At 37.2% G+C, this 17,530-nt stretch overlaps 1 protein-coding gene across 1 annotated transcript in view; it reads left to right on the top strand.

Annotated features, from left to right (window-relative positions):
* The window catches only part of LOC104042280 (sodium channel protein type 5 subunit alpha), a 48,224-nt gene extending 30,922 nt beyond the window's left edge, over positions 1-17,302 (top strand). Inside the window, exons 17-25 of the mRNA XM_064445101.1 lie at positions 50-204; positions 3,557-3,779; positions 5,216-5,313; positions 8,366-8,620; positions 9,569-9,622; positions 10,562-10,703; positions 12,712-12,812; positions 13,613-13,877; positions 15,156-17,302. Of these exons, the coding sequence (XP_064301171.1) occupies positions 50-204; positions 3,557-3,779; positions 5,216-5,313; positions 8,366-8,620; positions 9,569-9,622; positions 10,562-10,703; positions 12,712-12,812; positions 13,613-13,877; positions 15,156-16,306 (2,444 nt within the window). The 3' untranslated portion in view covers positions 16,307-17,302. The remainder of the gene's footprint in view (positions 1-49; positions 205-3,556; positions 3,780-5,215; positions 5,314-8,365; positions 8,621-9,568; positions 9,623-10,561; positions 10,704-12,711; positions 12,813-13,612; positions 13,878-15,155) is intronic.
* The last annotated feature ends 228 nt before the right edge of the window (positions 17,303-17,530 follow it).

The following is a 17,530-nucleotide window of genomic DNA, read 5'->3' as shown; positions in this document are numbered from 1 at the left end:
TGTCTCCACATTTTCCATGGAACCAATGTGCTGTTCTTTCTCTTTTCAGGTTGTGTTGAATGTTTCCCGTGTTGTGTAGTGGATATCACTAAGTTTCCAGGCAGAACTTGGTGGAAATTTAGAAAAACTTGCTACAGAATTGTTAAGCATAGCTGGTTTGAAAATTTTATCATTTTTATGATAATATTGAGCAGCGCAGCACTGGTAAATCTAATTTAATTTCTCAAATTTTGAATCGGTTGTTGTCAGTAAAGGAAAAGAATCATATTATTATATTTAATTTATTTCTTCTACTCCCATTCCTTTCCCCAGGGAGAGACAAGAGTATTATAAACATATCCCTTAGAAGTTATAAGGCTCTTCCCTGCTTGGATAAGGGGTTTAAATATATGGAATGATAGTCGTCTTCATAGTTCTTCATAAAACATAGTTCTTCACACACTTGTGTGCTTAATTAGGAGGCTAAAGCAGGGTCTGAAATTACTTAGGAAAGCTTGAAAAAATAAAAGTACTTCTAAATTTGTAAAGCCGACTAACTGCTCAGTAAAAATTTAGATTTAAAATCATCCCAACGTTAAGATGATCAGAATCTGAAAGTGAAGATGGCTGTAAACTGGCAGGTGACTTAATATTTCACTGCTACTCTGAATATTTCCATTTCTACTGAAGAATAAGGGAAGTTTTCTTTGATTTGAAAACATATTCACTAAGTCTACTAAAAGTAATTTGTTAAATAAAACATTATGTAGTACAGAAGGAGCACAACCAACTAGTGTGAAATTGATCTATATGGTACATGTCAGAATTTTCCAAATAAAATCTGTTTATCTGTTAAATTCTGTGAACGTTAAGTTTAGGTTGACCACTAAACCCTAGATTTGAACTGTCTGCTTTAAAATTTCCACAGCAAAATCTCCAAGGGAGCTCCCTGGGGTTCCCATGAGGGCTCCTCTGTACTCACATGCAACCAAACTGAAGGAAGGAAGGACACTGAGTTATTATTTAATGTAGTGTAGGATCTGGCTAAGTTGAACACATAACTAGTTGGTATCCAGATGCAAAATAACAAAACAGTAACGATTTCTTTTCATCAGAGATATATTGTGGTGTTGAGAACTTTCCCATTTCTAAGATGCTGTTGTCCTCTTACAAAAAGGGCCTTGTCCATTTTCTGTTTGTTTATGAAGTTGTTTGCTGAGATGGAATTTCCTGAACCAGCTAGAATGAAGGGATGCCTTACCATCAGGCACACCCATGACTTGAAAGTAAATTAAATGAGATGGCGATCATAGAAAGAATGCGTGGAAAAGTGCGTGGTGAGTGCTCAGAGCAAAGGAAGAGTTAGTAGTTAGAAGTTTGAAAGAGCATCTCTGCTAAGGAAAGGGTGATTTGACTTGATAGAAATCAAGGTAGCCATGGTTAAACACTGAAAAAGTACAGCACTGATTATCAAACTTGCTCAGAAAAAAAGGTAGGAAATGGTAAATAGGTTTATGCATGAATGCTGGGCGTTCTCAGTTACCCACAAACAAGTTACAAGTCCTGCGGACACAGTGACAGCTCTGCTCTGTGGACATTTCTCCTAATTGTAGTGCAATTGAATGACCACTGCTTCAAAGACCACTGAGCTCCAGAAGCAGTATTACTGTTTTCTTATGCTGCAGAGCAGAAATGCATAAGTTTTACCAGATTGTTGGTAACTAAACACAGGAGCATCTCTGCCCTGTGTTTTTTCAGTGGGAATATAAAATGGAAGCACAGCAATGATTTTACATTAGTTTATTGTTTCAGGTCTCACTTGATCTGAACACCTTGTTATGCCCCTGTTCCGCCTTATTGGTGGCCTTTTAGACTGGGTTTAGCATGTCATAAATACAGGGGAGTAAATCAGGTCTGCTATAATACCTAACTAATCTTCTCCCAGAGCACTGGAGACACATAGCAGGGGTGCTCAGGTGTTTCTGCAAGAAACATTAAATAGTTTAATGTGTCTGGTGATAACCTGTAACTTAAAGCCCGCAGTAGCTGGGCTAATCCTTGCAAAACCATTGAGGTGTCTTTACTGCCATCTCCCCTGAACCAAAGGTGGTTGGACCATCTGGGCCAGGCTCCCATGTGACACAGCCTGCTCTTTCCTTAGAGGGTGTTGACTGTTAATGAGCTTATTAAAAAATAACAGCACAATAAGAGATTTCATGGTCAGGTAGGTGCAAGAGCTGTTAAGTGAAGAGCTGATGTAGATTGAAACTGGATGGATTAAAGCTTTGACACCCTCAGTTTGGTTCCTGACCTTTGTCACAGAATACAGCCATGTGACTTGGGGCAAATGGATTGATGTTTCCATGCCTCATTTTCTCTTCTGTAAAATAAAGATGTTGTGTTCTGACTTCCCAAGGATGTGAGATAGGGTATTCCTCTTGAGAGGACAGACTCTTAAACTTCTCATTTCAACTATTTTACTCATCTCATGGCAAGAAATAAGACAGAAAGTTAGCTGCAGAGGCAGTGTCAGAGAAGGGGACACAGGTTTGAATGAGGATAAGAGAAAGGGAAGATGTTAAATGCCCTGATGTGCTCTAGAGACAGGCTGAGCTCTGAGACAGCGTGAAAGAGAAGGAGACAAGAGGAGATTGAGTCATTTATATCTAGGAATCGTAAGGTGTGGGAAAGGGTGTGGTACAGGGTGGTGTCTGATTTATCTACATAAGTAAGAAAAATTTTAAGTAAAAGTAATGTCAGACATGGATTTGTAAGGGGGAAGTAGTGGTGGTGGTGAAAATGGATGAATAGATCACTAGAAATGTTGGCAGCAAAAAAGAAATGATGTGGAGGTGGAGCTGTAAGGTAGGGAAATAGATGAAAGGAAGAATAAAGACGTTGCCAGAGGCTTGGTGAGGAAATAATGCAAGGTGTTAAAAGGAATTGGGAACAGATTGGCAATATCAAAAACTTAAAATAAATAAGCAAGGCAGCAAATATATTAAACACAAGGAAACAATGACATAAACTACAGCAATCCATGAAACATTTTCCTAAACACTTACTGACATCAAAGTAATGTCAAGGTTTAGGTGAAAAAATGTGAAACTCCATGAATGAACAGTTCCAGATATGGTATTTGTCATATTTTACTGTATCTGCAACTCTGCAGGCTGACTAAAGATGACTCTCTTGGAAGGTCTTGGTCTGAAAGACAGTGGTTAATGTGTTTAATTCAAGCTTTCTTATGAAGAATTTTAGACCAACACCTTCAAAATTATCCGCTAACTTGGGAAGGCAAGACTCTTGGTAGCCACAGTTGACCCTTATCAGATATTTTTGAAGAAATGCTGAGGGTAAACAACTGAAAGTATGTGATTTTTTAACCAACTTGAAGAAGAGTTTGTAATTATTTTACAATTTAGGTTTTTACTTCTAAGTATAAAACTAAGTGGTGGCTGCCCATAATTGGATATGAAATGGTTATAATGAGCCAAACTGGGTATTCTTGTGCAACGTAAAAATAATTTTCCATAAAACTACTATAGTGTTTTAAAACTGAATTCCAAAATTCCAGGCATTTGAAGATATTCACCTGCAAGAGAGAAAAAAAGTGAAAATGATCCTAGAGTATGCTGATAAAGTATTTACCTACATCTTTTTTATGGAGATGCTTCTGAAATGGGTAGCTTATGGTTTGCACAGTTATTTCACAAACGCCTGGTGTTGGCTTGACTTCATCATTGTATGTGTAAGTATTATATTCAGCTTGCCTTACATTTTGAATTTTGATATTTTCTGTATCAAGAACTACATGTAAAATCTGACTCTGAATAACCACAAGTGTAAAAGACAGTTTCCAAAAGCTGAAAAAAACTTAAATGGAAATTGTAATTAATAATCAGAAGTTGCTTTAAAAAATTTTATTAGGTGTCACTGTTACTGGGGACCATGTTGATTATAAAAACCTTTTGTGTGTATTGAGAGTGCGATTTGCAATCAGAAATAAAACTGAAATAAGTTAAGATAGAAAAATGTGAAGCTGCTGGCAGCTCCAGCATTTAGAAATGGAAAAAAACAGAGTTGCTCCCTTGAAGGAGAAGAAATGTAGATGGTAAAGGGTGAGTTGAAAAGTATTGTTGGAAAAAATCATTTACCAGAGGGTTAAAGACATAGGAAAGAATGTTTTGCTTTGCAACCAAAGAAATCCTGGTAATGCTTTATAGAGCTATAAAGAGAAATGCTGACATTTTCAGTAGTGAGATGGAAGAAGTGCAGTGTTCAATATATACATATTTGTTCTGAATTCAGAAAAAATTAAATAATATAATTTTGCAAAATGAAAATGAACTATTTTTGCTTGTCAACAATACACTGGGAAGATACTGAAGTTACATATTTTAAAATAAGGGCATCTAAACATCTGACTTCTGGTAACATAGAGTAGCTGTTTGCTGGCCTCTGAATAGTTGCCACTGAAAGTTGTGAAGTGCTAGGAAATTTCAACCAAAAAATCTAATATTATGACTATTTACAAAGAATATATGGCATGACGTTAGCAATTACAGTTCTGTAATATTAATAGCAGTGCTGTCCAAAATGGGAATAGCATGAAAATATCCAATGGCTGGACAGTGAGACAGCAAACTCAAATAGGAAGGAACAGGCAAATCATGAACAGTGGAAAAGAAACCCTATATTGAAACAATTTTCCAATGTTTTCAGTTCATTTTCTTTCTTACGAAAATTTAAAATGAAGACTGGATATCTTTTTAAAAATAATTTTTGTTTCCACATCACCATCTTAAGTTATGATAAGGAATTATTGTATACGCTTCTGAGAATAACTGTGCAGAAAATGGGACCGTTTTATTTGAATAATCCTTTCTGGTCTTGTAGTGTATGAAATTACCATCGTTACCAATTTGGTTGTATTGCTGGTATTCCCAGAAAATTATATGAACTGGTTTTGAAAAAAAAGAAGTGTTAAAATTAGAATGAAAGAATTCCACTATTTTAAAAATATTAGGAAAGAATGAAGTAAAATTATATTACAGTTACTTTAAATGTGTATTTTCTTTATTTGACTTACTGATCAAAGATACTGTAGCCTTCAGCCGATGGTTGCTACTGACACAGATAAAATAAATTTTGGTATACCATTTAATAATCTCAGTTTCAATTTAATGAACGCAGCTGTCATTTGTTTCCTGGGGACTGAATACTGTTTCCAAAGACACATCACCTTGTTCCTCTGGGAGTGCCCTGAAATCTCTCAGGACTCTTCGAGCATTGAGGCCTCTACGAGCTTTGTCAAGATTTGAAGGGATAAAGGTAAGGACGCTGGGGGCGGGGGGCGTGTGCCTGTTCTGTAATAGCTGCTTTTGAAGTTTTTGTGAAAATTACAACTTGGATCTCTGTTTTGGGACTTGATGGCATTAAGGTGGTTCAGACTGCCTACCTACATCTTACGGTTCTTATTTTGAAATTATACCTAACTCTCACAGAAATTTAGAAGTACAAGCGAAATAAGAAAACTGAATTATAATGTGCTTCCACAAGGAATTATTATGTATGGTAATGTGAACATTGGAACATTTTTCCATGTCTCCAGTTTCGGTGCAATTCACAGAACAAACTAAACAATTTATTTAGACTTGTACTTTTCTGAAGCCCATTCTTTGGTTTATCTCAGACTTGGAAAAATTTCATCCAGTGTATTTGGCAAATTCTTCTGAAAAAATGAATATGCTTGAAAAAAATAAGAACCATTTTTAATTACTTGTCAATAGAAAAGAAGTTATATATGTAGTTATTACAGAAAACAAACTCATGTGAGGAAGAAACCTGTACTGTGAAAGCTGTAGTTTATCAGTCTTCATGGTGTAAGAAATGTAGCAACCACAGTCCTGTCTTAATTTCTTCTCATTGCCTGAGGCAAGAAATCGGGACCTGGAAAAATGGACTCATTAATTCATTGCTTCAGTGGAAACTCTTCACTTTTTGTAGCTCCTTTTCATAATTCCTCTTCTTTAGACTGCTGTGCTTATATCAGCTCATCCTGACAGTTATCTAGACAGGCTCACGTGCCACATTTCAGATTCTCCAGGGTGGGTCTGAAAGAAAACAATCCTTTCAAACTTAAATAGGCAGGGATTTTCTTAATAGGAGAGGGAATTCTTTTAAAAGCTGCTCTGAGTGAACTGTCTGGAATCTTTAAAGACAATGGGGAGAAGTAAAAAATTGTATAATGCAAATCATCTGACCTGTGTTAGATCACAGAATGTGATGAGACATTAACTTCAGGCCCTGGAATGGATATGGAGCAAATCCTGGAAGCCGTGAAGGACAAGAAGGAATCAGTTAGAAACAGCCAGCGTGAATTTAGGAAGGACAATTTTTGTCTCTCAAACCTGATTGTCTTCTATGATGAGATGGCTGAAGGAGGGAAGAGCTGTCCCTGGTCTCAGATATTGGTTATATCTGCTCTGGAGAGGTGAACCAGAAGCTAGGCAGAAAATTGGCTGAACTGCCAGGTTCAATGTGCAGAGATCATCAGGATGAAGTTCCACTGGCAGGTGGTTCCTAGCGTTCAGACGTCAGTCCTGGGACCAACACTGCTTAATGACTTAATTAACAACCTGAATAATATAGTAGAAATTGTCCTCAGCAAGTTCACAGGTGATACCAAATTGGGGGTGGGCAGTTAATACACTGGGGGCAAGGCTCTTCTGCAATGAGAACTTGACAGACTGGAGATACGAGCTGTAGAAACCTCAGGAAGTTCAGCAGAAGCAAAGGCAAAGTCTTGCACCTGAACCGGAATAACCACACATAACTGTGGCACACTGAGAAATGAGCAGCTTTGCAGAAGCTGGGGTGGACAGCATGTTAAACACGAGTCAGCAGAGCAGCAAAGGTCTACCCTATATTGGGCTGTTTTAGCACCAGTCTGGCCAGCACACTGAGGCAATTCACTCTTCTGGTTTTGGTACCTGTGAGACCAAATCTGGAGTATTGTGTCTAGTCTGGGGCTCCCCAGTGTAGGAAAGAGATTAACATACTGAAGAGTGTCCAGCAAAGTGCCACCAAGATGGTCAGGGGACTGGAAAGGAGAGGCTGAGAGAGTGGAGCTCATTCTGGCTGGAGAAGAGAAGGTTAAAGGGAGGATCTGGTTGGGATCTAATTAGATAAGAGATTTAATTGTTGTCTTTAACTGCTTAATGGGAGGTTATGCAAGAAATGGAACTAATGTTTTCTGGCAGGCCTGCAGTGAGAAAACAAGAGAGAGCAAGTTGGCTGTGAGGGATATTCCAATTAGCTACCTTGGAAAAAAGATGGCAGCATGGGTGTATAGCGTCGCAATAGATTGTCCAGAGAGGTTGTTGAATCTCCATCCTCGGAAAAATTCAGAACTTGACTGGACAAGAAGCCACGCAACTTGGTCTATGTTGGACCAGCTGATCTTCAGAGGTCCCTTCCAACATCGTTCAAGTCTGTGTGTTTCTAGTACATGGTTATTATCCAAGACCAGGATAAAAGTCTCAGAGTTTTCTCATAATGGTAACAGTGAAATATTTCCAGAGAGATTTTCACTATCCCCCACAACAGAGTGGTGAAAAATGGTGAAAAGAAATAGATAATAGTCCTCAAATTCCTACTGGCAACAAGCGTGTCCTGCCTGTCAGCACCAATGTGCTGGGTTTGCCAATACGAGTTCTTATCGCTGCTTGTGTCAGGTCCCTTGACATCACCAGCACAGACACCAAAAGCTGGAATCCCATTTTCTCTGTACCACATCTGGAAGAGCTTTACAGCTCATCATGGCTTTGCGTTCACCTTGTCCTCAAGCAAGCCTAAATGAAGGAAGAATGCTGACCAAAACAGCTCAGTCCTCCAGAAGCCAAACTTCTCTACTTTATGTACTGTGCGCAGTCAGTTGCCAGTGGTTACTGGGTGAGGTTCATTTTATGGAGAGCAAGCTGTTGTTCTCTTACAAAATCCCTCCAAGATAAAAGAGAGGGTTATTTATGATATTGTAGTAAATGTCGATGATACAACCCATTCCCCTATACCTGGTTTTTAGATCCCATAGCTACTACGAACTCATCGTCTTATTTTATGTATTTCTTTTACCCAAGGATAATTCTGGTCGCCATCTGTTTTAATTCCTTCCTCAAAAAGGCAAGATAGATACCACAGAATTACATGTTGAGACAATATTGAAGTTGGGCTTGAAGGCTGGCTTTAAATTTGTTGTCTACTAGTTTTTATATGGATGAGAATCTGCAATAGACAGACAAGAATTAAAAATAAGTGGTTTTCTGGGAAGGTCTTCCGTCGAATGTGAATAATTCATTCTTTTCATTCATTTCCTTTATTTAAGGTTGTTGTGAATGCACTCTTGGGAGCTATCCCCTCAATCTTGAACGTTTTGCTCGTCTGTATTGTCTTCTGGCTCCTATTTAACATAGCAGGAGTAAAATTACTTGGAAAAAAATTTTGGAAATGCACACTCAAGAAAGAAAATACAACTGTAATTGAAAACAAATATAATTGTACTTTCTATAATGGAACATGGACAAATAATGATGTAAACTTTGATAATGTGGGGATGGGATACTTGGCTCTTCTCCAAGTGGTAAGTTCTTTAAAAACATGCTCAGTTTTGCTTTCTTCAAGGAAATGTGTTGAGCACCCAAACCATGGGCCACCATTGTGTGTCTGTTTATCTCACTGAAGTTGGGCATTTCTTTAGCTTCCATAAATATTTTTCTTATCTATAAACTGCTCAGTTCCTATTAAAGAACACTTGAGCATATGCAACCTTGTGTTAGAATCAAGCACTGTGTTTCATGGCTTTTCAATGTTGTTTTAATTTTGATTAACATTCTAAGCCTGAAACAGTCTGCATGTTACTGGATTTAAAATTATTCTCCTTTTCTCTAGTAGAAGTTAGTTCAGAGCGGATGAGAAAGAAAAAGCACGATGCAGTTTACTTATACTTTTATGTTTTCTTTTATTACATTTGTCATGAAGTGCTGAGGTGCTAATTTATTGATCTCCCTAATACCACAGCCGAGAGAAAGGCATTTTTAAAAGTGGCTGTTATCCCTGTATCTTTTCTAGATGAAGTTCTTTGCCCTGTATCCTCCACAGGGTTCTGCGAGTCTGCACAGATATGCTGACATGCACAGATATGGTGTGTTGCTGAACACTGCAGGAAGGAACCGTCAGTTGTTTTCCTAGAAATTGTTTTTATCCTCTTAGGATATATTTGCTAGTGATGCTGAAATTTATACTCCTTTTTCAAAAAGCAGACAAATTACAAACAATTCAATTTAACAAGAGTTAACGTTAAAACACATTTCACAGGATTCGTGGCAACTTTTTTTTCTGTTCAGGAAATATTTTTTTTTCTCTTTAGCAAACTCCAGTGACTCATAATCCCAAGCAGGTCTTTGGAAGTGAATTTTTATAGCACACTGCTCACTTTTCCACAGCACTTAACCCATTTATATTAGCTCTAACTAATATTCAAATTTCTTTTTATTTTAGTGATAATAATCTTAAAAATGCATTTTTTCAGGCAACTTTTAAAGGTTGGATGGATATTATGTATGCAGCAGTGGATTCACGTAAGGTACGTCACAAAAGTGAAATTAGTTCTTTTCCCTTCTTCCCTTTTCTATCCATACAATTTATTTTTCAGCTTTGTTTGCAAAGTCAAGTCAGAAATACAAGCAGATGAATACTTCAGACTGTGCAGTGAAACAATAGTCTTTAGAGTGCCAAATATCTGGAACTTAGACAAAAGAAAAACTGATCAAAATCGAGTGACACCGCACAAACCCCTACCAGTTCAAGAATGCAGAGGGCAAGGTGTGGCAAGTTTTGGACAAGTCAGTTTGGGAACAGAGTTCAGAAGCCCTTGGAGGGACTGTGCCTCTGAGGGAAATGTCCTTCTTTTTTAAATGTGTACAGTAGAATTAAAATGACACACATGTTTAGCCGTTACTTCTGGAGGTTTTCTTCCCTATATTTGACATCCTTACTAGTTCGTCCCCGTTTCCAGGTGTTGTTTCTCACTCTCTCACTAGTACAGTGTGTTTTAACTTTTCTGTGTTTAATTTAATTAGTGTTTTTCTTATTCATTCAAGAGCTGTATTCTTGAATGTATTGAAATAGCTGCTGATTCAGAAGATCATTCCTTGTAGGGCTGATCATAGTGAACTGGCTTTTTAAAATGCTTCTTGCCTGGGATAGCATCCAAGGGGATGGCGTTTCACCATTATGTTTAGTCTGAGCGGTTTTTCTAATCCAGGCATTCACAGTATCACTTCTGATTTGAACTGTTTATCTGTTAAGAATTTGATAGAGGTAGATTTGGCTGTATATCTGTTTGTCATAAACAGTAACAAGACAGTTGTTCTACTTGTACATCTAAATAAGGTTTTGAATATGTAGAAATAATATATTCCTCCTGACAATAAAAAGATTTGTTATTATAAATTGAAATGATAAAGTTCAGATTATCTGATTTTTACCAATCTTATTTTTCTGGTTTGATTTTTTTTAACAGATAGATGAACAGCCGAAGTTTGAAGCATTCTTAGCCATGTATATGTATTTTGTCATTTTCATTATTTTTGGATCTTTCTTCATGCTGAATCTTTTCATTGGAGTGGTTATCAGCAATTTTAACCAACAAAGGAAAAAGATAAGTACTACGTGAGCCAATTCAGGGGGTCTTGTAATGCCCGTTTGTTTAAGAGAATGTTAGTTTGACATCTGGATGTCTAACATTTTCAAATGACTATTTGACTGGAGAAATTTAACATAATACTGAGATACCAAGTTTTGCAAAAACAAGTCCCCTTTTCCTCAAAGCTTCTAGTAACTTACCTGTAAACTCTATTTTCATGCCAAGTCATTGATTTGTTCCAAGTAGGAGGATGAGGAGGAACGAGTGGGTAGTTTTAGGAAAGAGAAGCCAAAAAAAGCTATATAGACTTTGCTACAGGAGAGTCTAATTCTTTTCTTCTGCTTTGAAGATTTATTTTGGAGTACGGGATAACCCTTTTTGCTGAGAGTAAACACCTAACAAATGTGCTAAGGATAATCAAGAAACACTGCTGATCCTGAGAGAAGTAACCACTTTTTTCCTGGTAAACTTGAAAAGATCTTGTTAATTGGAACGTCTAAAACTAGCTACATTTAGAAAATCCTGTCGTCAGTACAGTAACCCTACAAATTAATTCACTGGGGTTTTTAAAAAATTCTGCATTGAGATCCAAGCCGTGGCCCCAGAAAGAGGCTGTCTAGAAATTTAAAGGCTTCTTAAAGCCTGGGAAGCACTGACTGCTTCCCCTTTTCTCCTCATAGTTGTTAGATTCTGTCTTTGTTTTATTCAGGAAGAAACGGAAGGCAAAATCTTAGAATGGAAAATGCAACCACCAAAGAAAAGTAAAGGTCAACCTTCCCTTGTATACTTCAGCTTCTTTGTGCCAAGCTTATTTGTCAATTGAGTTCTCTCCCTGATTCATTTAGGGCCTTAAAGTATCCAGAATATCAAGGGAAATTGAGTCAATTAGTCCACTTGGAAGCCTTAAAATGAATAAGCACCTTGCTTATTAAAAAAATACCACAAAGCCCAACAGAAGGTTTATGATTTCAAGGTTTGGATTTGGAAGACAGAATCTCTGCAGGAGCCATTTATTATTTCCATAGACTGATTTATACACAAAGTGACAAAGAATCACAGCCCTTGGCAGAGACAGATGGCAATAAGGCCCACAAGAAATTCTTCTGCTCCCTGCATTTGAACAGAGGAAGGATATGGAGGGGTTGAGGAGCAACAGTCCAACTTCACTATAATGATTTACTTTTATAACAAAGTCCTGGTTATAATAATCCCAACAGAGAGAAACACTAGTTAAGTAGTTTATGAGCCTGAATGCTTACTAGAAGGTTATGTGGACATAACACCTTTTTCTTTTCTCAGTACATACTGTAAGTGGGCATTTTTTCCTTTTTTAAATTCTTTGCTGCTTCTTGGGGGTTTTCACTGAGGTTTCATATAGTGAAGTTAAACTGAATTTTCAGAGGTCTTGCCGGAGTGATTCAAAGTGCAGATGCCGTATGGAACATTGTTGCATGTTTGTTCAACAAAATGCTGATCGTTCAGTGCATTTATGACAAGTGGCTTCTCCTGAATACTCAGTTCAAAGTGATTGCTAAGTAATACAGGTGGCATAGATGGTAATAAAACGAGCACCAAAAATTAATTGTCAGGAGCCTGCCCGTAGATCTTGGTCCCATAGTGCTTATCATAATCCCCCGTTTACTTGCTAGCCCACCAATACGCTTCTGTTCTTACCTTTCCCAAAAATATAAATGGAAAGTATTTTACTTGCTGATGAGTCTTATGTAATTCTAAAATATGAAATAGATTTGTAAAACCTCAGAAGTTTTCACTCCAACAGCTGAGGAAGCTGACTCAGGAGGAGTGCCTAGACTAGACTTACACGATCAAACCCTGATCAGCTTTCTGCAGTACCTGTTTTCAAAGAACAAGGGGGAAAAGAGAAATGGTGGGGATATTTTGTCTCTCTGCTCTCTTAGATCCCACTCGCGACAGCTGTAACTTACTTTTTACATAAACTTGCTGGTGTTTCTTTAGTTGACTGCCTAAACTTCAGCCAAACAACAGTATTCTTTCCCTTTACTTAGGTGGAAAAGATCTATTTTTGACTGAGGAACAGAAAAAGTACTATAATGCTCTTAAAAAACTTGGATCCAAGAAGCCTCAAAAACCCATCCCAAGACCATTGGTGAGACCATCTTAAGTAGAATATGGTAGAAGATATAAAGATGGCGACCGTATTTAAACTCAGTAGCCAGGCATCTGGAAATAACGTTCACGTTAGAGCCCATCATCTTCCTAAGTCAATATACTGTTTACATTTTACTGTCTGTTTCGTAATTCCATCTAATCCAGTCTTTCTTTGTGGGTATTAATCAAGGAGATTTAGAGCCTATTTATCACCTATTCAAATGTACAACCTATTTATAAAGGTTCATATTAAGTATTTGATATTTGTAACATGATCTTGGTTACTTAAATTGCATGATATTGCTTCTGCAACTCGATTAGATGATTGCAGGTGAGAATGAATAGCGAGTAGTACATGCCCCATGGCTGTTATTTACTGTTAAATAATTTTATGCTTTATTTCTTATAGTTCTTAAATTTAATTCCAGGCCTGGGTTCACATGCTAACTATTCAGAGTTTTTCTTACTTACAACATTTTAATTAGAATTGCTTATCCTGAAATGTCTGCTTCAGTAAGAATTTCTATTAAAAGAGCAATCACAATGTACTCTGAATGTTTTCCTGCTGTATCATTTTTTCTGAGGAAATGTGGTTGCATGATACCTGAAAGCACTTAGCCAAGTGCTGAGTGTTTTCATTGAAGGTCTAAAGAAATCACCTGAAAATGCTTCTAGTAGCTTATTGTTAAATTTATATTCTCTTAAATTCTCTTTCTAAGCACAAATTACTGATTAATGTTTGAATGTAGCCTGGGTCTTAGAAGTAGCATTAAGCAGTTCTTCTCGTTCTCTCCACAGAATATGTTCCAAGGATTACTGTTTGATATAGTATCGCACAAAGCATTTGACATTACCGTTGTGACTTTCATCTGTCTAAATATGGTCATTATGATGGCAGAAAGTAGCCAGAACCACATCAAGGACGTCCTTAATAAAATCAACTTTTTTTTTGTGGCGGTGTTTACTGGGGAATGTGTTATAAAAATACTAGCCCTAAGACATTACTTCTTCACCAGTGGCTGGAACATTTTTGATTTAGCTGTTGTGATCCTTTCACTAGTTAGTAAGTATCAGTCGTTATTAGATCAGGTAATGCGTCTTACCAGCACTAAGCCAAATTTCAGTATGAAGTAACCACTTACATGTATCTGATAAACAAATTCCAGATCCATTGTCCTTTTTCAGACCACACGCCAAGTGATTCCTCCTAAAAGGATATATGTTTGTTTTCCCTTACGTATTTGCAGAGTACTAAAACATAAATGGATATTTTTCAAATTTTTTTAAAGTACAAGTTTTACTGAGTAATTAACAGAACGGGAATTTAATGCAGTAACATCTTTTCTGAGTTATTGTACTTAAACTGTTGTCTCACCGTTTTTATGCTTTTGATTCACGTGTAATCACATTAGCTGTTGTTTTCAAAGTAAAAGTAAATTCAGGTTAAAAATAGTTTTGTATGAAAAATGGGAAAGATTTATTTCATTTTCCAGGACTTTCTTTTAAGAAGGTGGATCCTGAGGGCTGATTCAGAAAGCTCAGGAAAATTTAATTGCTCAGCACCATTCTAAATCTGGGCCGGTACTTGTGACTGTGAAAAGTCTTATCAAAATTGGCTTTGTTTTGTTTTGCTTTTCAAATACGACTAGATGCTTATCAGTTCCTCTGCAAAGCGCCATATCCAGCTTTAGCTTCTTGTACAGTTTATCTGGTCTGTGCTTCCTACTCAGGCTCAGGTTATGTCATAGAATAAAGGACAGGGAAGAAAAACTGATCCGAGTTCTCTGCTTCGTCCCTGAGCACGGTACCCCTGTGGCAGCAGGATCGTAGAATGAGGCGTGAGGGAGGACAGATACTGAAAGGCAGTTTTCCTTTATTTTCTTCTTGTTCTTCTCTGATGTCATTTAAGTACAAAGCATTAGTGACAGTCTCACATTTAGCATGTGGCTTAGGCCTGGAGAAGAAGCAGCAGTTAGCAGCAGCTAGGAGACAAGCCCCGTAGCTTCCATCACAGGAGCTGAATGGATTTAAAAGGATTTTAAGTACTTGAGCAATGCATAATTTCACCCCCTGAATCAGAGAGAGCTGGGAGAATGCAGTTTCCAAACTATACATAATCTGGATACCTCTTTAATAATTAAAGGTATTACAATTTGTCTTTCTTTGCCTAAGCTCTTTTGTAAGCAATTGCAGTACTGATGATAATGTTTTTGTTGAAAGCTATGTGATATGATCGATGTTACTTTCAACACCTGAAGCATGGAATATAACAAAATGCACCTAAATCGGGAATTTCACTGATGTGGCTTGACAACATTTTGTTTTCTTTTTCATTTCAAAGGTATTGGGCTTTCCGAAGGCTTTCAAAATTTGTTCTCTCCTACGCTCTTGAGAATTTTTCGTTTGGCGCGAATTGGCCGAATCCTGAGATTAATTCGAAAAGCTAGAGGAATTCGAACTCTTCTTTTTGCGTTACTGATGTCTCTTCCAGCACTGTTCAACATTGGTCTTTTGCTTTTTCTGGTTATGTTCATTTATGCCATTGTGGGCATGACAAACTTTGCCTGTCTTGGCTGGGAAGGTGGGATTGATAACCTTTTCAACTTTCAAACCTTTGATAGTAGCATTCTCTGTCTCTTCCAAATTACAACATCGGCTGGCTGGGATGGTCTTTTGGTCCCTCTGTTAAAAGGATCTGATTCATGTGCTCCCAACTTAAATTTAACAGACGAACAGAGAAAAAATTGCACAAATAAGGAGGTTGGTATTTTATTTTTTGTAAGCTATGTCATTATATCATTTCTTATTGTTGTAAATATGTACATTGCTGTCATTTTAGAGAACTTCAGTGTTGCCACTGAAGAAAGCACAGATCCTCTTTGTGAGGATGACTTTGATATGTTTTATGAGACCTGGGGAAAATTTGACCCCCAGGCAACACAGTTTATCGAATATTCTGCCCTTTCAGACTTTGCAGATGCTCTGGCAGAACCCTTACGCATTCCAAAGCCTAATAAAATTCAGCTCATATCCATGGACCTCCCTATAGTTAGTGGAGATAAGATCCACTGCTTGGATATCTTGCTTGCTTTCACTAAAAGGGTCTTGGGAGAATCCGAGGATTTGGGTGGTCTTGAAATACACATGGAAGAAAAATTTATGGCTGCCAGCTCATCTAAAGTTTCTTACAAGCCAATTACTACTACCCTTAAAAGAAAACAAGAGGAGGTATCGGCCCGTATCATTCAAAGGGCCTTCAGGAGGTATTTGATCCAGCGTTCTTTTAAAAAGAAATCTTTCATATACCGTCATAAACATTACAACAGTGCCGTCTTTGAAGAAGAAACACATGAGAAGGAAAGTCTTATTGCATCAAAGCTTAATGAAAATAACAGTAGGAAGCTAGATAAATCACAGTCTGCATCCTCCATATCTCTCCCTTTATTTTATGATGGTATTGCTGAAACAGATAGCGATAACGTGGACACATGAGGTTGCCCCAGGCCGCAGCATTTTTTATTAAAGCGATATCAGTTATTTTCAGATGGAGACAATATTTTGATCCCAGATCATAATACTCTAAATTTAGAATAATGATGGCAGCCTTTAAGTATTGTGATCGTTCAGTTTTGCAAATGTTGCTTAAAACAGTTTAGATTTGAACAACTATTTCATAAATATTAGAGGAAAATCAAAACATCGAGTTTTTTTCCTCAGCTACTGGAGTAGGTGAGTTAATTTTTACACCTGTCATTTTTTGTATTACTTCATATTTCTGTCTTTACAAAATAAATCTGTAAAAGATCAGTTGTAACTGTAATATGATTTATAAGCACACAAGGCTGTAGAACAATGCGTATCTCTTTAGAGATAAAGCCTGGTTTGAAAAATTGATTGTTGTAGCAAAATTAAATAATTACTGCATTTTCTGTAAGAGCTCGTTCAAGACACCTGAGTATAATCAGCCACGAGTTTCTGTGTTGTTCGGGACCCTGATCCTCCTGGGGCCTTCGGGTGGGTTTCTTTATGTTTAAGAATTTTTGAGGTGTCTTTACACGTGCACCTAAAATGATTTACCGTGTCATCTTCAGGTGCCTGTGCATGAAAGTTGTGTCTAACTTGTTCACTGTATCATGCCGTGTGTGAAAATTGTGATGATAATAGTTACCAGAATCAAAGGATGTTATGCAAGAGATATTGTTTCCAGAACATGTTAAGAATTATTGTGCATAAAGTTTCATTATTGTACTTCATCCCTATGTCATAGAAAGTATTATTTAGTAGTCTGAAAAGGAGTTCATGGTGTATCTTCTGAGACAACTTTCATTAAAGTTAGAGGATATATTTATTTCGTTGGTTCTGAAAAACAAATGTAGCAACAATGTGTATTAATATTCCTTTTAGCGTTTTTTTGCAGTTTAGGTTGGTCAGGTGAATTGTCACGGTGGCCTCAGAGCTGCTAATGAAGCAGCTGTTTTAGATTCTTCAATAAAGAGTTCAGACGCCTGACGCATTGTGGTCTGTTTCGTAAGAGGTATCTTCAGTTTCATTTGTTTACAAGACATAATCTGTATTAGAGGGGTAGAACCACACAAACGTAATTTTCCAGAAATAGCTACCTATTAGCACAAGAAAATGGAAAATGTTTTGCTTTGTACAGGGAATCGGGAAAGATTTAGCATTTTCAGGCCAAGAATATCAGGAACAATAGGTTAA

The sequence above is a fragment of the Phalacrocorax carbo genome, chromosome 2 (genome assembly GCF_963921805.1).
Source record: "Phalacrocorax carbo chromosome 2, bPhaCar2.1, whole genome shotgun sequence".
NCBI lineage: Eukaryota > Metazoa > Chordata > Aves > Suliformes > Phalacrocoracidae > Phalacrocorax > Phalacrocorax carbo.
This window is presented reverse-complemented; position numbering and strand designations above follow the sequence as displayed.